This window comes from Rhinichthys klamathensis, unplaced genomic scaffold (genome assembly GCF_029890125.1).
Source record: "Rhinichthys klamathensis goyatoka isolate OS25496 unplaced genomic scaffold, OSU_Roscu_1.1 h1tg000194l_1, whole genome shotgun sequence".
NCBI classification, from domain to species: domain Eukaryota; kingdom Metazoa; phylum Chordata; class Actinopteri; order Cypriniformes; family Leuciscidae; genus Rhinichthys; species Rhinichthys klamathensis.
In genome coordinates, this window is record NW_026606720.1 from 1625684 (window position 1) to 1648304 (window position 22621).

Consider the following 22621-nt stretch of genomic DNA (forward strand, 5'->3'; position numbering starts at 1 on the left):
AAATGCTGGGTTGTTTTAACCCAATTTTAGGGCAAATATGGACAAACCCGAACGTTGGGTTAAAATTTTAATTAAAAAATTAACCCAACGGCTGGGTTTGTCCACATTTGACCCAAAGTTGGGTTGAAACAACCCAGCATTTTTTTAGAGTGTAATTTAATAATTTAATGAATATCTGTTTTGGTGAATTCCAAAAATGTCATCATCAAAAAATTATTTCCTATGACTAAAGTCCTGTTCAAATCAAGATGAATGTTCGGTGTGAACATTTGGTGCCATAAACATTTCAAGTAATGAAACACTGTTAATGCGTCTGTCAAGACATGATAATCTAACTAGGGCTGTGTTCAAAATCGCCCTTCACTATTGACTACATTACTCCACTAATACAGTGCACTTGAAGGAGTGAATGAAAGCGAGTGAGTGAATTCGGACACTGAGTGAGCCGGAAGGGCTGCCGCTTTTGCATAGTGTGTGCTTGCTGTTTAATAATCATTTGAAACTTAGCAAACTGGTTGTTTCAGTAGTTATGAAAGGATTTATGTCATGTCATGGAAACTAGCATGTATAAACCTTAATAAAACAATTTAATAATCAATAAAAATATTACTCTGGACCAGCGGTTTGGAAAATGGATAGATGGATGATTCAGCTACGGTCGCCGACACTCACAGTGCATTATGGGTATTCTCTAGCCATTGTGCGTACATCGGTTGTACACTCGTTATTGTGGTGCATTGTGGGATTGAATGAGTGCACTGGATAATGTCCAATATGGTTTCGGACACCACTATAAATGGCTTTCCCCTCAGATAGGGAATAGGGGGCGATTTCAGACACAGCCTTTGACTTCATTGCAACTTGGGCAAATGGTATGGGAAAAACATACCTTTTGTGACAAACATTTGTGTTGGGATGAACAGGTCTTAATATTATTACTATAATAAAATAATTAAAATATTATCATTCACAATCCAATGAAATCCCAATGGTTAAAATCAATGCCCTTCTTGTATAACTTTTAACATTCAGTTTTATGTCACATTATGGGAGTTTAAAGGGATAGTTCACTTTGAAATAAATGTTTGGTATGTTTTAGCTTACCTCAAGGGCATCCAAGATGTAGGTGTCTTTGTTTCCGCGGTAGTTTCAATTTGGATATTTTTAGGTCAAACCGTTCTTGTCTGTCAGTCATATAATGCAGGTCTATGGTCACCACCTCAAAGAGCATGCACAGAGAAGTCCAAATTAAACATGATTTAATGACTCGTAAATGTAAGTACACATTGATGGCCTAAGACACGAAACGAGCGGTTTGTGTGAGAAAACGAACAGTATTTATATCGTTTTTACCTCTTGTAAACACAGCCAGGTCCAAGTGATCTGAGGGCGCCGGCGCTTCGGTCTTTTCCGGCAAGTACCGGAAAGCGCCGGAAGTGATCTCTCGCGCATCTACGTCACTCATACAATTTTTTTTTTTTTAATTGTTTTCTTTTACGACGGTTTAAACATCCCGGATAAGCGCAAATTAGTACCATTTTAATTAGCCAGTTCTGTGTAAACAATGAGTGACGTACACGCGCAAGAGATCACTTCCGGCGCTTTCCGGAAAAGACCGAAGCGCCGGCGCCGTCAGATCACTTGGACGTGGCTGTGTTTACAAGAGGTAAAAACGATATAAATACTGTTTGTTTTCTCACACAAACCACTCGTTTGTGCCTTAGGCCATCAATGTGTACTTACATTTACGAGTCATTAAATCATGTTTAATTTGGACTTCTCTGTGCATGCTCTTTGAGGTGGTGACCATAGACCTGCATTATATGACTGACAGACAAGAACGGTTTGGCCTAAAAATATCCAAATTGAAACTACTGCGGAAACAAAGACACCTACATCTTGGATGCCCTTGAGGTAAGCTAAAACATACCAAAAATTAATTTCAAAGTGACCTATCCCTTTAAACTATTTCTTGTTGTTTCTAACCCCCAGATCCAGCCCGTAGTATCTGTCTAACGGAGGCGTGTGTAACCGTGGCCAGTAAGATCGTGGAAGCTCTGGACCGCTCCGTCGACCCATGTCAGGATTTTTACCAGTACGCCTGTGGAGGATGGGTCCGCAAAAACCCCCTGCCAGATGGCCGCTCCCGCTGGAGCACATTTAACAGCATCTGGGACCAGAACCAGGCTGTGCTCAAACACCTGCTGGGTAAGTGCCGGAAAACACACACACACGCACGCGCTTGTCCTTTTTGTAGGATGGGATTTGCTCAGTACATCTTTCTCAGTGTTCACAAAATGGAATATATTTAGAAAGACATCTCAATGATTTACTTGATTTTCCGATAGAAAACAGCTGCATTCATGCGTTTTGAAGAGTTTTACACCTCAGTTCTCTGTACTTGGGTTGTTTTTTTTATTGTAGAAACTTTCATCGATTCCTGCTCTGTGACCTGATTTCTTGTTTTCTCTGAGTGCAGCCATCCCTGTCTGATTGTTCGATTAGGGACAATGACTTTCTGCACTCATTCTCTGTTTCTGTAACTTTAAATCCCTCCATTATTCATCCTCACGTGGATTTACAGTATTGCTTGCAAGGCCTTTCACTGGTTATACTTTTTTCAAGAAATTTACAGTTAAAGATTTAAAAACATCTATTCAAACTGGCAGTGATGATGCCATTGACTTGTACTTGTAGACTAGGTAAAATGCAATGCATGTGTTCTGAATGTTTCCCAGGGTGTTGCTAGGTGGTTGCTAGAATGTTCTGAGGGGTTGCTGGGATGTTGCTAGGTGGTTGCCACGGTATTACTCTGTGGTTGTTAGGCTGTTCTGTAATTGTTGTAATTGGTCATTTGCTTGGGTGATTTCCAGAGTACTGCAGTACACAGCTCTCGTTGATTAGCAGGGTGTTGCTAAGGGGTTGCTATGCTGTTCCTGATAGTTGCCAGGGCATTGCTAAAAGGTTGTTAGGGTAGGTTGCTGGGTCATTTGCTATGGTGTTTGGAGGGCGGTTGCCAAGGTGTTGCTAGGTGGTTGCTTCAGTTTATGATGATTGCCAGGGCATTTCTAAATGGTTGCTGGAATATTCTCAGTAGTTGTCTGGTACTGCAAGTGATTTGCTAGCTTGTTTTGGGCGGTAGCTATGGTGTTTCAAGATGGTTGCTAGGCTATTGTCAGGTGGTTTGCTCTGGTGTTCTTGGTGGTTGCTAGGTGGTTATTTAAAATATCAAAAGAGTCTACCCACTGATGTCCTTCCTTTGATGGAAGTCTGAGGGAACTCTTTCACCCGTTTATTGTCATCATGTAAAAGAAAAGAAAAAACATAGGTCTGATCTCTTAAGGTTGGCCCACACTAATAGATTAAAAAGTCTTATCAGTCTTATCAGATTTTCTAAATGTGAGAGACCACAAACATGACGATAAAAATAATGAAACATGAAAATAATAGATTTAAAGGAGCTGTATGTAAGAAATGTATTTCAATTAATCATAAAATGGCCCTGAAATGTCACTAGACATTAAGAAATCATGTACATTTCAAATACTTATTTCACTGACAACAGTAGTCCGGCCAGGATATTGTCATTTAAAAAGTGAAGTTGCAGCCCTCAACTGATGTTGATGTTGTCATGTTGTGTTTTGGTCTGATGCTCCACCCTCCACCTATCTACCAATCACGAAGTCAGTAGTGTTGCAGCATCCGGGTTGCCAGCTCTGCTCTAGTTACCACAGCTGCAGCTCGTCACGTTCCTGCTGGATCCTGCAGCTGATCTGGCAACCTCGAGTCAGGGAGGAGGGGGAGGGGATACACCACTCTACAGTAATTTGACAGTGATTGCAGTACTAGTTTTGGCCACAATCTTACATACAGCTCCTTTAACAGTTTTGTTCCTATAGTGTGTAGAGTGCCGCGATGTGACCAGGAAAGCACAACACACACTAACAGATTCCATTCACAACACAAAATCTCTTGCAGTAAAGAAATGGTGATAATAATGTTTGGACTGTCTGCCTTTTACAGAAAGATTGCAGAAAAAAAGAAAAAAGTTTTAAATAAAGTTGTGTTATGCTTTTATCTTAAGTCAGCTCGCTTTCTGATTTGCTATTGTTTCATTCCACGTGATAATCTACAGAGTGTGCGCGCATTTGTCCTCGGGTTCCCTCCACACAACAGGATTTCTGATCATGTTGAATATTTATGATTTGAGATTGGAGCGGCCCCGACATTCTTCCAAGCAGATTCAATCACCCTTAACACACCTCACACCACAGTTAAATCTGATAGAACCATCAAGATAATTGGCACTTCACCCTGGATTGTCGGAAGGGGAGAATTGGGCCCAAAATCGGCCCGATTATCTTGTAGTGAGTTGGGGCCTTTAGAAAAGTACGAACATCTCTCCTCAAGCCATGTGACTTTACATAACCTAAGCATTTGTTACATACTGTATTGTACAAACCTAATTCTAACTCTAAGTATGATAAATAGTAGTATTGATGTTTTTCTTAGCAAACAACACTAATTAGGAAAATCAACCATATTTTGGATGTCTCATCAATCTCTCTTTCCCTCTAATTCCCACTATGTATATCTGAATGCAACTTTTCATTTTTCAGCAAACTGTTTATTGAACTCTCGGGTTTACTTATTTGCTGCCTTGCGAGCTCTAGAGTTCTGCACAGGAATGCTAATGTAATTTCTTTTGTGTTTAAACGCATTGCTCCATCCCTCTCTCTAATTGTTGGTCTATCAGACTATTTAATAACCAGTTGTAATGCACTGGCTGTGATCAAGCTCTCTCTCTCTGTCTAATGAATGCGCTCTCACACTGGGGTCCCTGTAGCCGTTTTGCTCTGATGACACTCCATCACATTGACACTGCATGTTGCATCACACCCACAGGCACCCTCTCACCCTTCTGCACATTTAATAACACTCGCCTTACATGAACATATTTTTGATCTCAAATTACTCTTAGATATGTTATACGTCTTTTGTGGTTCTTTGTGGTGTGTGCAATTGGGCCAGTGAACACCTCTGCATGCTGAAGTGAACACAACGCTCCAGTGAACAGTAAATGAAGAGTATTCCCTAATGACCTGCGTCAGAGAACTGGTGCAGCCCCCTGCAGAGAGAGAGAGAGAGAGAGAGAGAGAGAGAGAGAGAGAGAGAGAGAGAGAGAGAGAGAGAGAGAGAGAGAGAGAGAGAGAGAGAGAGGGAATAGGAAAACAGAAAGGAAGAAAAGGCTGAGAAGAAGGAGTGGTGGGATAAACTCACACTGGATCTTAATATGGCCCCACTATGAGTATGGGTAACAGTACATGACATCACACTCCAGGGCTTCTGTATTGCAAAAATGATAAATGATCCTGTCAGGATGTTGCTAATGGGTTTCTAGGGTGTTCAAGGTTGTTACCAGGGTGTTGCTAAGGGGTTGGCAGGGTGTTCTGGGTGATTGTTTGATTGTTGCTAGGTGTTTTCTATGGGGTTATGGGTGGTTGCCAGGAAATTGCCATGTGGTTGCTGTTGTGTTTGATGGAATGTTCTGATTAGTTGCTGGGTTACTGCTAGGTGGTTACTAGGATGTTCCACTGTAGGTGGTTGCCAGTGTATTGCTAAGTGGCTGCTAGGGTGTTCAACGTTGGTTAGCAGAGGATTGCTAGGTGGTTGCCATGGTATTCTGGGTTGCTGCTGGGTGTATGCTAGGGTATTCTGGTTGGAAGCGGGTTGTTGTTGGGTGGTTACTAGGGTGTTTTAGGTGGTTGCCAATGTGTTGGTAAGTAGTTGCTTGGGTGGTCTGGGTTGTTGCCACGTCATTTCTAGGTTGTCACTAGGGTGTTCAAGGTTGGTTACCAGAGCATTGCTAGGTGGTTACCAGGATGTTCTGTGTGGTTTCCAGGGTATTGCTGGAGGTTTGCTAGGGTTGTATGGATAGTTTCTAGACTAGAGCATTGCTTGGTGGTTTGCTAATGTCAAGTCAAGTCACCTTTATTTATATAGCCCTTTTTACAATACAGATTGTTTCAAAGCAGCTTTACATAGAAAACAGGAAAATAATGCAACACAGTTTGTTTCCAGTGGAAAATAGCGTCACAGTGCAGCTTAAGTAAGTTCAGTGATGATTCATTTTGTTGTAAAAAAAAAAAAAAAAAAAAGTTATTAATTTAGTTAATTTATATATATATAGGCCTATAGCCACTCTGGAGAAAATCGTGATGTCATCGTCCAGCTCAGTTCAGTTTTCATATAATGGTGTCAATGCAGCAGATCAATAATATTGTTGAATATTAAATTAAATGTCCCCAACTAAGCAAGCCAAAAGCCAATGGCGACAAAGGCGACAGTGGCAAGGAACCAAACCTCCGTCAGGTGACAGAATGGAGAAAAAAACCTTGTGAGAAACCAGACTCAGTCGGGGCCAGTTCTCCTCTGGCCAACGAACAAACGAACAGTGTATGATTATGATTCAGGCAGAATTACAGGTCAGAAGTCAGATTGGATTGGAACAATCAGAATATTATCCAGTTCATCTGGTTGAAGATTGGAGTCATCACGCCGGTATGGAGACGGGTTTGTTGAGGATCAGTGCCGATGTCTGTCGTGTCGATGAGGCCTTCACAGGAGAGAGTAATTGACACAACCTCTGCTGACACTTCAGGGATGCGTTGTGGTCGTGTCTAGGCACAGGTCCACCATCTGATCTGGATACGGCCTGGGTCCGGCTGATTACAGTTAACCTCTGAATAAACAGAAGACTAAGATTAGCGTTAATGCCATTCATTTTATGATGTAACGTGTACATCAGGTGTTATAGGAAGTGTTCCAGGTTCCCGGTTGCATAGATTATTATCTATGCAGCCTAATAATAATGCCGGGGACACACTTAACTACTCACTGAAACATTCTAATACTGAACTGAACACACTTGTTCCCAACGACTGGAGTAGATTTTAAGCACAGCTTGAATGCAACTGTCTCTGACTCAAAATTAAATCAAATTACAGTCGTTAAGTGTGTCCCCGGCATAAGGTGTTTTGTAGGGTCTTACTAGGGTGTGGTTGCTAGGCGACTACTTACTGGTCCAAGTCATAAAAATAAATTCTTGTTTACACCCCAGAGCTTTTGCATAAATTACTTTAAATACAAATATAATTTGAAATGAAACAATACAATAAATATTTGATCATGACTATTATATTGTAGTTTTTGAAGATATTTATTATGTTGCAATAATATCTGCATATTAAATTATGGACTGGGTGATGTACTGTGTAATGGGAGAAATGTTTCGACACTGTTTTTTTCAACACTGCAGTAATATTTACCACAGATATGGGCACAATAGTTGTGTGACTGAAATAGAAATAATGACAATGATAGATGATACTCCAAATTGAGTGCTGGAAAGGGAAATTAATTCAACAAAAACAAAAACGGGGAGTTGTGAAGTCAGATTATGTGCTTGTAAGCGGTACGCTTTGCCCTCACACGGAGAAACTCTGAAAAAGACAAATTAGCTCTTTGTGCCAATGCGCCTGGTCGATGGTCACCTTTTGCCCAGCGAACACAAACAAACACAAGCAAAATCTGGAACTAAAAATGAGATCAGCTCTGAATTCTGCTAGACGAGCAGCGAGTCCTGCCAAAGCCCATTCCTTTCTCACCGTGTGTCCTCTCTCTAGACTAGACCTGCTGACCGGTAATTGGACTGCCACTGTTCCCCTGAGAATTTATTACTTGAATATTCCTGCCTCCTGTTTCTTAATGTAATTGCGCTGTTAGGTGGAGAAAATACTACAGAAAAGAAAAATGAGCAAGGATAGAGGGGAATGTGAAACTACTGTAAGTGGTGGTTTAGGGATTGTTCGCTTGAACGATCATGTTGTAGATTAATTACGCCATCTCTCTTTCGCACAACACAGATGTGTATAAAAACACAAAGAGCAGAGTGAATTATTCCTCCTCCTAAGACGTGTGAGGTGTATTACCATGACAACAACTAAGAGCACCAATCAAAGATCACGATGACAAGCATAATTGTGTGCTCAGGAGTGGGTGGTTGCATGTATGTTTGCGTCTCATCATTTGGGTGCCTTTATCTGTTTGTTCACACCTCTGTGTGTTCCTTGTTTGGTTGAAATGTTTAAAGATAAAGTGTATAATTTATGTGCCACTAGAAACACAAAATGAAATTGCAACATTATATTAGATTACTTTTTGGTCCAGATCCATTTTGTTTTATACAATTCATGAATAATGGAATGCTTACATACAATTACACATCTTCTATAATGAATATAAGCAGTGAAGCAATTTTGTCATAAACGGTTGTCTGCCAAGTCATGTCATGTAAGAAGCATGCAGAGAACAAGGAAATGATATCATGAGAAGAACCCTGGTATGACAGGGTATATGTTAAGGTCAGTAAGTCTTATAAAATATTAAAATATTTTGACCTTTTTATAAGACATGTTAAAGTTTTGATTGTCACTTGGTGATGCTCCCCCAAAACATTGATGAATTAGCAATAAAAAAATAAAAATAAAATAAAAACTTTTTCTGAAAATAATGCTTAGGTTCTATACACTTGCATGTTTTTATGGTGCAAGAATTTTTGGTTTCACTTTATTTGGATGGTCCCTTTAACACATTCAGTGGACTATAAGTAACGTTGCACCTACATCTCTACTAACTCTCACTAGAGTGTTAGTAGAGTATTAGTAGACTGGTAGGGTTAGGGATAGAATAAGTTGACATGTAGTTGCAAAGTTACTTATAGTCAGTAGAATGTCTGTTGGAGGAGCATCACAATAAAGAGTTGGCAGATATTAAGCAGACAGTCTACTAATACTCTAATGAGAGTTAGTTGACATGTAGTTGCAAAGTTACTTATAGTCAACAGGATGTTCAAAAGGGACCTTCAAAATAAAGTGTTTCCGAATTTTTGTATTACTTTTTACTTAATGGTTACACCACATGACATTAAAGGGATAGTTCACCCAAAAATGAAAATTAAGTCATTAATTACTCACCCTCATGTTGTTCAAACCCCGTAAGACCTTCGTTCATCTTCGGAACACAAATGAAGATATTTTTGATTAAAGGAACACTCCGACTTTTTGGGACTTTAGCCTATTCACCTTATCCCCCAGAGTTAGATAAGTCCATACATACCTTTTTCATCTCCGTGCGTGCTGTAACTCTATCTGACGCACCCACCGCTAGCCTAGCTTAGCACAAAGACTGGATGTAAATGGTTGCAGCTAGCATACTAATCCAAATAAGTGACAAAATAACGCACACATTTTTCTATTTACATGTTGTGATTTGTATAGTCACAGAGTGTACAAAAAACTAAGTCACATGAGACACAGACATATTTTAACCGTATAAATACTGGGAACTATATTCTCTGAAGGCCAAGCACTGCTACTTGGGCGGAGTGATAACCGCAGCACCTGAGACGCGCCGTACCCAAACTCTGAACGAACTCTCTGCTCCTCACCACGGCGCGTCTCAGGTGCTGCGGTTATCACTCCGCCCAAGTAGCAGTGCTTCGCCTTCAGAGAATATAGTTCCCAGTATTTATACGGTTAAAATATGTCTGTGTCTCATATGACCTTGTTATTTTTACACTCCGTGACTATACAAATCACAACATGTAAATAGGAAAATGTTTGCGTTATTTTGTCACTTATTTGGATTAGTATGCTAGCTGCAACCATTTACATCCAGTCTTTGTGCTAAGCTAGGCTAGCGGTGGGTGCGTCAGACAGAGTTACAGCACGCACGGAGATGAAAAAGGTATGTATGGACTTATCTAACTCTGGGGGATAGGGTGAATAGGCTAAAGTCCCAAAAAGTCGGAGTGTTCCTTTAAATTTGAGAGCTGGATCACTGCTACATAGGCTTCCTAAGGGAGTGAAACTTGACGGCCCAGAAAGTCATTGAAGAAAATGTTTAAATAGTCCAAGTGACTACAGTGGCTCAACTATAAGTTTATCAAGCGACGAGAATACTTTTTGTGCGGAAAAACAAACAAAAATAACGACTTTATTCGACTATTCCTTTTCTTCCTTGTGGGCCTGAGACAAGAGTTCAAGAGATTTCCAGGACGCATGCGCGAGAACTGAGAAGAGGACGTTCTTCTTCTACTACTTCTTGTTCAGGTCTCGCGCATGCGTCCTGGAAATCTCTTGAACTCTCGTCTCAGGCCCACAAGGAAGAAAAGGAATAGTCGAATAAAGTCGTTATTTTTGGGGGGGTTTCCGCACAAAAAGTATTCTCGTCGCTTGATAAACTTATGGTTGAGCCACTGTAGTCACATGGAATATTTAAACATTTTCTTCAATGACTTTCTGGGCCGTCAAGTTTCACTCCCTTAGGAAGCCTATGTAGCAGTGATCCAGCTCTGAAATTTAATCAAAAATATCTTCATCTGTGTTCCGAAGATGAACGAAGGTCTTACGGGGTTGGAACAACATGAGGGTGAGTAATTAATGACTTAATTTTCATTTTTGGGTGAACTATCCCTTTAAGTTTGTTTGAAATGTTTGAAAAACCATTTGAAACCAGCATGAATACAAAGAGTCCATTTGGCAAGTGTGTTACAGTGTTTGGCACGTGTTTAATCTCGGAGGCACATTTAGCTAATGCTGCGAACTGCCCGCCTGCAACTGCAACAGCAACATGCAAGAAGTGTAAAAAGATTGGACATTACGCTAAACTGTACTGATCAGCGCAATCAAATACACATGAGGTCCATAAAAGTGAATTACCAGAAGTTACTGTACTGTACATAGAATATTCCGCTCTTACTTCCAGCATTACAAGCACAGTGACTATATCTACTTCTGACTCGCAGACTTGTGTGGTGGATTTGGTGGTTGACACTGGGTCTTCCATATCTATCCTGCCCTACAGCACTTATGAATACCATTTCAGTAACGTTGTGCTGTCGCAACCCACAGGCAGGCTTGTAATGTATTCAAAAGCCCAAATGTTTGTACGTGAACGTTCCTCTTCATGACCAATCAGTTCCTGCTATGTTCTTCATTGTGGACAAAGGAACACCACTCCTGGGGAGGGACCTCCCATGTGAGGATTGAAAACAATCAAGTCCTGCCTCCTAATACCCTTCCTGTGCCTGCTTCTCCTGTGCCAGTCTTTCAGTGCACTGTTGCTGAGTCAACTGAGTTGGATGTGCTAAAATCTTTATACACTACGTAAAGCTGGATGAAACTTCACAACTGTGCTGCAAAAACGTTGCCATCTCTCTGTTTGTATTGCTTGCAAACAGCTGGGGTGATAGAACACATTGACCATGTTATGCAGAAAAAGTCAGATACAATTGTGATGGGTTGACCTCAAAGGTCCAAATAAAGTGGACTCTTTTCCATTGCCACACATGGATAAACTACTCTCTGCTATAAAAGGTTCCACTGTTTTCTCTACCATCGACCTGACTAATGCTTACTACCAAGTGCCCCTGAGGACAGTCGTGACCTCACGGCCTTTATCACTCACAACAGACTGGATTGGCTTCAGCACCTGCAGCATTTCAGAAGATGAGGTGTTGAAAATTACCTGGACGACATTATCATGACAAAGCACTTCAAGGGGTCTTACAACGACTAGAAGCTGCTGGCTTGCAGCTCAATAAAGACAAGAGTCGTTTCCTCCGAACCAGCCTGCTGTTCTTAGGTCATACTCTTTAAACTGAGGGTCTCCTTCCTGATGAATCACATGTACAGGTGATTCAAATTGCTCCTGCTGATTATCTGTCACGTTTGCCCTCACCTGCCTGTCCTGCAGATAATGCGGTTGCTCCAGCTCCTACTGATGTTGATGAGGACTTTGTTGCTTTTCTGCTGCTAGTTATTTTCTTTCTGTTGTTGATGCTGCATGCGCTTCTTGTCCTGTTCTAACCAAACTTTGCACACAGATTTTCTCATTGTTGACCTCCTTCACCCAAGGGTCTGGACAGTGAGTTGTTGCCGTACTGGTACTTTACCATTTTAGCTACTTTATGGCAGGCAAATGCGCACAAGGCTGTATATTTTGCCATCTGCCCCTGTGCACCCGGCAACTGACACGACTGTTCGTCAAAGGGTAACGTGGCTGCAACACAAAATGAAAAAGTAAACTGATACACAGAAAGGACAGAAAGTTTTCCAATCTTCTCACAGTTGCCAACAGACTGTTGGTGGGTACATACGTTCTTAGTGATGGAAAGACATGGGATGCTTCCGATCTCACTGCATTTCCATGCACACCAACATCTCTGGCTAAGACCACAGCTCACTACACAGACACTCATGCCACTAGACCTAAACGTGATTTTTGGAAGCCTAGTTGGTTAAAGGACTATCTAACTTAAAGGATACTCCACTTTTTTTGGAAATAGGCTCATTTTACAACTCCCCCAGAGTTAAACTGTTGAGTTTTACCGTTTTTGAATCCATTCAGCCGATCTCCGGTTCTGGCAGTACCACTTTTAGCATAGCTTAGCATACATCATTGAAGTGGACAAGACCATTAGCATTTCTCAAAAAAAATGACCAAAGTGTTTCGATATTTTTCCTATTTAAAACTTGACTCTTCTGTAGTTACATCGTGCACTAAGACCGACGGAAAATGTAAAGTTGCGATTTTCTAGGCTGAGATGGCTAGGAACTATACTCTCATTCCTGCGTAATAATCAAGAAACTTTACTGGCGTACCATGAGTGCAGCAGGCGCAGACACTTAGTCCCAGTCACGTTGGAAGTTACCGAGCTGGGGACTATTTTCAGGCGCTGCGTCATATCATTACGCCTGCTGCTCTCATGGTACGGCAGTAAAGTTTCTTGATTATTGTACATACATGATTGTATGCTAAGCTATGCTAAAAGTGGTACCGCCAGAACCGGAGATCGGCTGAATGGATTCAAAAACGGTAAAACTCAACAGTTTAACTCTGGGGGAGTTGTAAAATGAGCCTATTTCCAAAAAAAGTGGAGTATCCCTTTAACTCTGATGTAATATTCTGTTCTTTAAAAAAGGGGGAAATGTTATGTTTATAACTGAATTGTTGTTGACTACTATTTTGAAAAGTGTGTTGTGACATAATGTGTGAGAACTGAAGAATAAATAAGATGGATGAAGTTTGCTACTCCTGTCTCGTGTGCTTCATTGATTTATAATTCCTGTCAGATACCACAGTCTTCTCTTATCAGTCTTTGGCATAAAATGCAAGGCATACGGCACCGTATACGGACATTCTTTTCAGATTTGCTGGTGCTCAAAACATATTTTCTAGGAATTTCTTTAGTTTATTGCTGTTGCTGTGGCAGCCAACAATAGCACAGCTTAACACTGCACTCATTTTTATTTGTAGTAATCTTCAAAACGTTTCTGTTTAATTAATTCAGTCTCTCTTTTTACCCCGTTTTAACAATGAGATGAGAGATGAGATGAGATAAGAACAGGACAGCATACAAACGGAAGTTAGAATCCATCATGGCTGCGCACATAATTTACTCAGGAAAAAGGTGGATACATATGGAGCTGGCTGTGTGATGCAAAGTTTACAAATCTTGCAGTATGGTAAAAGTTTTGAGGTCACAACAGTATTGTGCAAGGAACTGCACAAAAATAAGTCTTTAGTAATTGATAATCTGACCCTGTAATCATAATTTGTATGAAATGATAAACTGACCCTTTAATTGTAATTTGTGTAAAAAATAATAAAAGTTGTTGGTGCCAATAATGTTCAATTCAACAGGAAACATCTCAGGTTACGCATGTATCCATGGTTCCCTGAGAATAGCATGAATCTAAACACGATAATGAACTTGACATTGGCAGGCGACAGGGAGTAGTAGTAGCCAAGGAGGCTCCCAGAAAGCCTAACAACCCGGTATACTACCCTACCATCTAGCCAAGCTCTAGGAACGGAGGACTAAGTAAGGTGATTCTCTAAATCGAGAGGAGACCTAGCTACGTTCCACGCTCAGGACAGCTTACAAGGAGAATCACAGAGAGCCAACAACTTGCAATTGCTATCCCAGCGGAACTCAAGAGAGCAGAGGCCTCTATCTTTACCTGGCGAGAGGAGGCTTGACAACGCTCGCAGTAGCCAAGGAGGCTGACAGAGAGCCTAACAACTCAGCAGACTCGAGGGAGCGGAAGCCTCAAACAAATAACTCTCTACAGTGAGATGAGGCCTGTTGGCGCTCATGATAGCCAAGCAAGCTCACAGAGAACCTAGCTACTTAGCAAAACATAGCCGAGCTCTAGGAGAGGAGGCCTCAGCATAATGACTCTCTAAATTGAGAGGAGACCTAACGACACCCCACACTCTTGGATATCTGGCCAGTAGGCTCACAGAGAGCCTGCAACTCACAATTGCTATCCCAGTGGAGCTCTGGAGAGCAGAGGCCACAAAAAGACAACTCTCTTTGGTGAGAGGAGGCCTAACAATGCTCACAATAGCCAAGGAGGCTCACAGAGACTTAGCAAACATAGACGCCGAGCTCTAGGAGTGGAGGCCGCAGCAAGACAACTCTCTAAATCAAGAGGTAGCCTAATGACGCCCCACACTCAGGACATCTTCTCAGGACTCAGGACTCTCTAAGTGAGAGGAAGCCTGACAACGCTCTGGTTAAATAGTGACCAAGGAGGCTCGCCGAGAGCCTAACAACTTAGAACCAAGGAGGGGGGAAGGAGGCAGATGTTATTTCGCCTCTGGGACCTTGAAACTCTGATTGCATTTATTCTCGATCACTTCCCTCAGATCTTTCCTTCTCCCTCTGGCTTCACGCTTCCTCAGTGCTCTACCCCTCGAAGGAGAGGGAGCGCAATATGAAGGTCTTAAAAGCAGCGGAGCGTACCTTCGCCTCTCTAAAGTTCACCGAACACCGTCTCGACGGATGTGCCGATGTGCTCAGATGGCAAAACCGGTGCATCGAGGAGAAATAAATCTGTGGTGCGGCGCAGCTCCTCTACCGCCTCAGGGGGGAGCCCCTGGCCCTGGCCCTGGTCCAGGTCGGCCTGGTAGGCCTGCAGCACTGCCATAGTGTGTAGCGTCGCACCGGCCTGACTGTCTGCCGCATATGCTCTGCCATTAAGAGGCGAGGTGACACGCAACGGTTTAGTAGGAAGAGTCGGAGCCTTAATGCGGATGCCTCGCCCACCGAGAGATAGCTGGGAGAATGAAGAGACATGTTTTTAAATTGACCAGAATTTAAGTTTGTTGGTGTATCGTTCACGCTCTATGGCAGGCAGGGTGGACATATAATTACTTGACATGTTTAATCTTAGTGATGTCTTAAGTTATTCACACCTGTCGGCTGTGTACGGACATTGTTTTGTGATGCTATTTTGTATTGGAAGTCTAGTTTATTTTCCCCTAAAAGTAGGCGTGAATCTGTTCAGAGACATTCTATGACGTTGCGCCGGTTGTGAGTATATTTCATAGGTGCCCTTTTATCTCACGGTCACACTGGTGATGACGTCATAGGCTGTCGTCTGCCAATGTCAAGTTCACTGTCGTGTTTAGCTTCATGCTTCAGACACCAGTAATGCCGGAGGCATTCCACCCATAGCAACCCCTAGGGGATGAAGCGTGAGTTCCCTTTCAAAAGGGAACTGCAGTTAATTGTATGTATAGGTACGTTTTTGGAGTTTTGCAAAAACGTAGGTAGAGGCACGATTTTCCAATTAACCTATTTGTTTACTCTCTTCAGGAAGACAACCTGCATGGCATACTTAGGTTGGCCCTCACTGGTTGTTTCAATTTGCACCCAGTCCAATTTCCACCCAGCACTGCCAATCACCTTTCCCGGATTTATCCTCTTAATTTTGCCATTTCTCATGTGAATAAAGCTAGCATGACAGTGCTTTTCCCCTCTGCCTGTCTTCCCGCTGGCAGCTGCGGCACACAGTGTTTTGACTGCGACTGATGGCAGAGGTTATTGAGGATGAAAATCACTGTGGCGAGCAGGATGAGGCTGAGAGCCGTGAGAGATACGAGACTGGTGCGTCGCGCAGGTGTCGTTCATTATCAATCACGCCACCGGCCTCGCACCGTTCTCTCATGGCCCTTGGCCTCGTCCAGCTCGCCACAACCACCCTGATTGTTTGGCTCGCCAATGCCATCTGAATTTCATCACGTTTTGTCGTGCGAGGGCAGCTGTCATGGACGTGACATTAAAAAGATGGATGAAAGGACCCTTTTTGCAGTTCTTCCAGTTCTGACTCAGTTTACCTCCACTGCATTGCTTCTGCTTACTTGCCATCATTCCATGCAACATGACGGGAGCCAATCAGAGGGCACCGTCTTGTCAGCTTGTCAGGCAGCTGGAGAAACTCAGATGGCTGTTTCATGACCCTGTGCAGTGACCCCGCACAACTTGTTCTCCCTGCTGTCATGTTTGTTTACCCAAGTGATGGTGCGCTCCAAGCTTCCCCCTTAACTATGTGACGTTCCTGTCTCTTGTCCTTCATGTCCTTTTATTTCTGTGGAGGACAATTTGGCCTTAGCATCAAGCTCTAAAAGAATATTTCCCCTAAAAATGAAAATGGTCATGTTTTAGTCGCACTTTTAGTCACCCAATGTTGTTCCAAACACAAAAGGAGTAATTTTGAAAAATGTTTTGATGAAAGCATAGGGCAGTTGAGCTTGAAAAAGTAAAAAAAAAAAAAAAAATTAATTAAAGCCTATAACTATACCTTGGCCTCATATTAAAGAGGAGCTTGACAATTTCTTGTTTTGTATTCTATGGAAGAAATAAATTTGGATATAACGTTTGGAATAACATGAGGGTGGGGAAATGATGACAGTTTTCATCTTTTGGTGATACGATTGTTCAAAGGTTACTATTTTGTGAACTCAAATGCAATTTCTTATGTGTTCCTGTAGAAAATGGCACCTTTAATTCAAGCAGTGAGGCAGAGAGAAAGACGCAGTCCTACTATCTTTCCTGTCTCAATGAACAACGAATAGAAGAGCTCGGAGCCCAACCACTCATCGACTTGATTGCAAAGGTAAGTGTTTCTGTGGCGCCCGCTCTGGTGTGGAGGGTAAACAGTGCAAACAGGAATTGGGAACCCGTTCCATTTCAAGAAGGTTTCTTTAAAGTAAAGCTAATGCAAATGTTTATATAATTGTTTACTATACAAAATCATGGTAACATGATCATTTAAACTGTAAAACCAAACTGATAAAAAAGAGGATAACTTTATTTTTCCTTGCAGAGATGCAGAAATCAGGATGATGATGATTTTATGGTTACACTATTCTAATAAGGCATATATAATGCAATTGTGCATATTTACTACAGTAAAACACAGGGGTGAGGAGGCCCAAAGGTATCCTTGTGAAGAAAAAGAAAATTATTTAAAAATCAATGAAAATCCAATTAAAGTCATTGGATTTTTTTTGTGTTGAGAAAAAAATGCTTATAACAACACAGTAAAAGTTGGTGTCAGCTATTTATTTGTTGTCATTTTTGTGTATTAATTAGGGACACAAAAATACCAATTTTGTAGAATGACCTTTGATTTAATTTGATGCCTGATTAATTTTTTTGATTGGTTTTCTGTGCATATCCTTTATTTGAACTGAGCAAGATAACTTGTCTCAAATGGCTACGATACTATCAATTCCTCTTGATTTAAAATCAGCGAGCCTTGAAATTATGTAGACATCCTTCAGTGAACGATGTTTTCATGCAATTCTATCTCTCTGAATCAGCCATTTTGAAGAAGAAAGCTCTGAAACTAACCCTCAGCACAGACCTGAAAGATTAATCCGTGTAACATACACAAAGCAGTGATGTCAAACAGCACTCCATCTACTTAATATACACCCTTCCCCACACAACTGCCTTCTGGAAGGTTTAAAAGAGATACGGCTGGGAAGATGGAAGACGGAAAATTTACACTGGTTCTGATGAGCTGCCTTTTGAACACACTTTTACAAATGCTACCCTTCTCTTATGTCTTTCTCTCAATCTGTCACTCTTTTTGTCATCCTGTGTCTTTGGGATCACAGTGATAGAGCGTATAGTGTTGAAGAGAGCTGAGAATAGTTTTATTCTCAAAGGTGAGAGATTTAATTGGCTTTGATATTAGGTGTCAGCCCGAATCATGCACTTCAAGTTTTTGTCTTTTTTACCTTTGATCTTAACATTTTAAAATCAACATGAAATGGCATTTGTAGCTTATTTTATTTCTGCAATGTGTCATATTTCAACAAGAAAATGAATGTGAGTTGGAACTTGGGCTTTCCATATCAGAATGAAAAAAGAGATCTGAATGTGAATTTTCAGTCAATTGTGGAGAGAATTCAGCAGTCCTAGTTGTTACTTATGAAATCAGTTGTTTATTGCATTATTTTCTCAGCTAATAAAATATGGATCATAACGTTGCGCACTTTGTGCCAGCCGCCGTCACCGTCTCAAAGGGCGATAACCGAGCCTGCCGCGATGCCAGAGCCAATGCCTGAGCCATATATCACCCTGGAGCCCGAGCCGAACATGTCTGACCAGGTGCGTGAGCTTGCAACATTGTCCGTCACCATGGGAATATTGGTGGAATATGAGGGGATGGTGTAGAGCCCTATCCCGTCAGCAAAGGTGGATGTGGATGCAGTGAACTCTGAGCCCCTGATTGATTTGGAGGAGAGCACAATTGTTAGCACCCTGCTTGTTTTGCCATCTTGCATCAAGCCTTTTTTGTCACCCAGAACTGAGTTATTGATGTCTTTGATGTTCTACACTGCCCAGTCCTTCAGCCCTGTCTTCACTGCCTGTCATCAGTCCTTTGTCTCCACCTATGCTGTCTGCTCAGTGCATCATGGTCTTGACCTGGACTGATAGTTTATCAGTTTAACCCTGGACTGTCGACCCGTTTGCTCTGCCTAGAATCTCCAAGCCCGTCACTTCACCTCGGCCCGTCGACCTGTCGGCTCCACCATGGCTCCTCACCCCCTTGGCTTCACCAGGGACCATCGTCCCTACAGCTCCACCGGGCTTCCTTATCCCTACGCCTCAGCCTTGGTCAGTCGCTCTACCATTGCCATGGATATAAGGGCCTTCATCTTTGACTTCGGCTTCACCTCAGTCCTGGGGCACACCAGCTCCACCTCAGTATGCCGGCACCCTGGCTTTGCCTTGGCCGTTTGCCCCCAGCTCTGCCTTGGTCTTCAGGACCTTCTGTGTCGCCCAGTCTCTTCGGCTCTGCCTGGGTCTCCACCGCCATCAGCCTCATCTCAGACAGTTGTCCCCCTGCTTCTGCCTGCCAAGCCTCCACCATGGCTCATCTCTCCCTCAACTCCGATGTGGGCTTAAGTTTTAGGATTCCTGCTGGGGGTTCCGCCCTGGCTCCTCTTACTGCTAACTCCACCTTGGCTTCTGCTGCCGTCGTCTCATCTCTGCTCTCTTCATGTTGTCTGCTCCGCCCTGGCTCCAGTGGTCATCCATTATGCCCGGACTGGTAACCCGAAGGTTGCGGGTTCGATTCTCAATACCAGCAGGAAATGACTGAGGTGCCCTTGAGCAAGGCATCTAACCCCCAATCGCTCCCTTGGCGCCACAGCAAAAATGGCTGCCCAGTGCTCCGGGTGTGTGTCCATGGTTTGCAGTGTGTGTTCACTACTCACTACTCCTAATGTGTGTACACTAACTTGGATGGGTTAAATGCAGTGGACAAATTCCAAGTATGGGTTACCATACTTGACCTTCACATGTCACTTTTACTGCTCAGCGTCCCCCACCTAAGCCGCCTCCAGCACTCCTCTGTTGGACTATTTGTAATTTTAATGTTAATAGTTAATGACTCAAGGCCGCACCTTCTTGATTGGGGGATATGTTACGGATGTTCTGTGTCAGTTTCTGTTTTTGGGTGGGTTGGAGACGTGTTCTAGCTCTGTTTCCTGTGTTTGAGTTTGTTGATTTGATCATCAATTACACCTGTTCATATCGTTGATTAGTTTGCCTTTTGTATTTAAGCCCTGTGTTTTGTTCAGGTAATTTGTCTGTTCTCCTCTGATTTACCAAAAATAAAATTTTACATATAGGGAACACGTTTATCCAAAAAAAGATGATGAATATAGTAAAAGATAGTAAATAGGGTCACTTTTGATTTCTACACTTGGACCACCTCAGTCTTTTTGCTAGAAACTGATGTTTTTCATTTTCTTTGTGTTTGTGTGTGTGTAGATAGGAGGCTGGAACATCACAGAGTCCTGGGATAAAGATAATTTTCTGGACGTTTTAAAGATAGTTTCTGGACCTTACAGAGCTCAGCCCTTCTTCACTGTCGGTGTCAGCGTGGACCCTAAAAACTCCAACAGTAATGTCATTCAGGTACATTGACTCAGTTATCAGGTTTTAATGAACATCTGCTGTTTGAAAGTTTTTGTTCCATGTTTTGTTTATTGTATTTGCTATATTTATCACACCTGTGGTGTTTGCTCACCTGTGTAAACTTTCTCCAGGCTGACCAATCAGGACTCTTCCTCCCATCCCGCGATTATTACCTCAATAAAACAAACGAGAAGGTATCATGAAGAAGAACTTAAAGTATCAATATTTAAAGACATTTTGTAATATTTAAAGTAGCTTTTAGTCCATGTCTAATAGCCTGCCACTGATCTGGGTTTAGGTGTTGAAGGCTTATCTGGATTACATGATAGAGTTGGGATTGTTGTTGGGAGGAGACAAGAATTCCACTCGGGGTCAGATGCAGCAAATTTTGGACTTCGAGACAGCACTGGCTAACATCACGGTTCCTCAGGACGAACGGCGAGACGAGGAAAAGATATACCACAAGATAACGATAGCTGAACTCCAGGTACGTGTGCAGGTTCACAAGGGTTTATTTAGACAAAAGTTATGAGGGTTGGTGTAGTAGTGCGGTAAACAGATGAAAGTGTGTTGAGGAAGCTATGAAATTCTGAGCTGAAAATTTAATTAATCATTAAATTGTCATAATGAGTGTGTTTCAAACATTGCTTATTAAAAGTGTTTGTTTGATATACGAGAAGAGAGAGTTCATGAATAATGCACAACGCATGGAGTCTGGTTTGCCACTGTGTCTGTGTAAATTTGTCTATCTATCTATCTATCTATCTATCTATCTATCTATCTATCTATCTATCTATCTATCTATCTATCTATCTATCTATCTATCTATCTATCTATCTATCTATCTATCTATCTATCTATCTATCTATCTATCTATCTATCTATCTATCTATCTATCTATCTATCTATCTCGTATATCTGGCTCAACAGAACACCATACAGTATCTTTTATGTGCATAAATATTCATTCCTTTTTGTGTCTTCTGGCTTTTTCCCCCATCATTTAATTATTACGATTTTTTTCTTTGAGCACCTGCGTTGAAACTTTTGTTTTATGAAGGCTCCTGTGATTTCCGTGGAAACAGTTGCTGAGCAACTGTACAGTGAAGTAGCATGACGGTTGATCGCTTACTGATTGAATTATGTTTGCTGTCAGTATAAAGGTAATAAGTCCAATCTTTTCAAAAAGGTTTTTTGTTACAAATAATTTTTAAATTATTATTATTATTATCATTGTTATTCATATTATTTAATGCTTATGGTTATTATACTTAGATTCTAAAATAATAATTGTAGTATATAGTTGCTTTACAAATTATGTCTATCTGATTATATAAATGTACATGTGGAGTACTTTTTTGTATCTCCGTTTATAGAATATTTTCCTTCTTACGGAATTTGTAAGAAAACCATCTCAAGCAAGAGTGTGCAAAATTACCAGCAGTTCTTCATTCCTCTGCCTTAAAGCTGAAGACCAATACATTATATATTCATGTCACTCTTCTCTTGAATGTGATGAGCAAATGTCTCTGGCAGCCGTGGAGCTCAGATGTGTGGTGACACCCGGGAGGATTATTATGTTTGACTTGGGTATGGGTAACACAAATTTACAGAAGTGCTCTTTACTTGCAAAAAAATAAAATAAAATAAATTAAATATACAGGCCTATATACAGTATATATTTCTTACACTGCAACAAAATGCGCTGGAACTGTCACGTTTGATCACGTTATTGACATCAACTGGTTGCAATAATCGCACAATGATAGAAAATACAATGATAGAAAATACAACCAAACAGTCTTTGATCACAAAATCCAACAAGGAACATGTAGGAAATCGCAGGGAAAAGCACAGAACACAACCACGTAATACAACGACGATACCAAACCAAGAACGGTGAGCATAGAAGGCTTAAATACACAGGGAGTAATCAACAGAACAGAAAACAGGTGTGAAACTCAAATTAGTAACAATGACAGGGAACACAGGTAAACAGGAACAGAAAGATCAAACTAAAACACAATGAAACTAACAGAACTTGACAGTTATATCTGAGTTTGAGTATAGTTTGAGTTGTTTATTGGCATTGTTAGCATTTGTTTCCATGGTTATTCATTGTTTGATTGATGCACCACACCTGTTTCTCGTTTCTTGGTTGAGTTAGTAGGTATTGAGCCTGTTTACAGTTACTATTTGGTCTTTCTATGTTGTATTATTGTTGGTTGTTCTGTTCATGTTTCTGATATCCGAGCATCATGAGAACCA

The 22621-nt window shown here is 41.5% G+C and overlaps 1 protein-coding gene across 2 annotated transcripts in view; it reads left to right on the forward strand.

Moving 5' to 3' along the window:
• Window positions 1-22621, forward strand: part of ece2b (endothelin converting enzyme 2b) — a 70270-nt gene that overhangs the window by 34777 nt on the left and 12872 nt on the right. For both annotated transcript variants that reach the window (XM_056262579.1, XM_056262580.1), the window contains 5 exons: window positions 1993-2208; window positions 16906-17030; window positions 20207-20353; window positions 20485-20547; window positions 20652-20840. In XM_056262579.1, the coding sequence (XP_056118554.1) occupies window positions 1993-2208; window positions 16906-17030; window positions 20207-20353; window positions 20485-20547; window positions 20652-20840 (740 nt within the window). The remainder of the gene's footprint in view (window positions 1-1992; window positions 2209-16905; window positions 17031-20206; window positions 20354-20484; window positions 20548-20651; window positions 20841-22621) is intronic.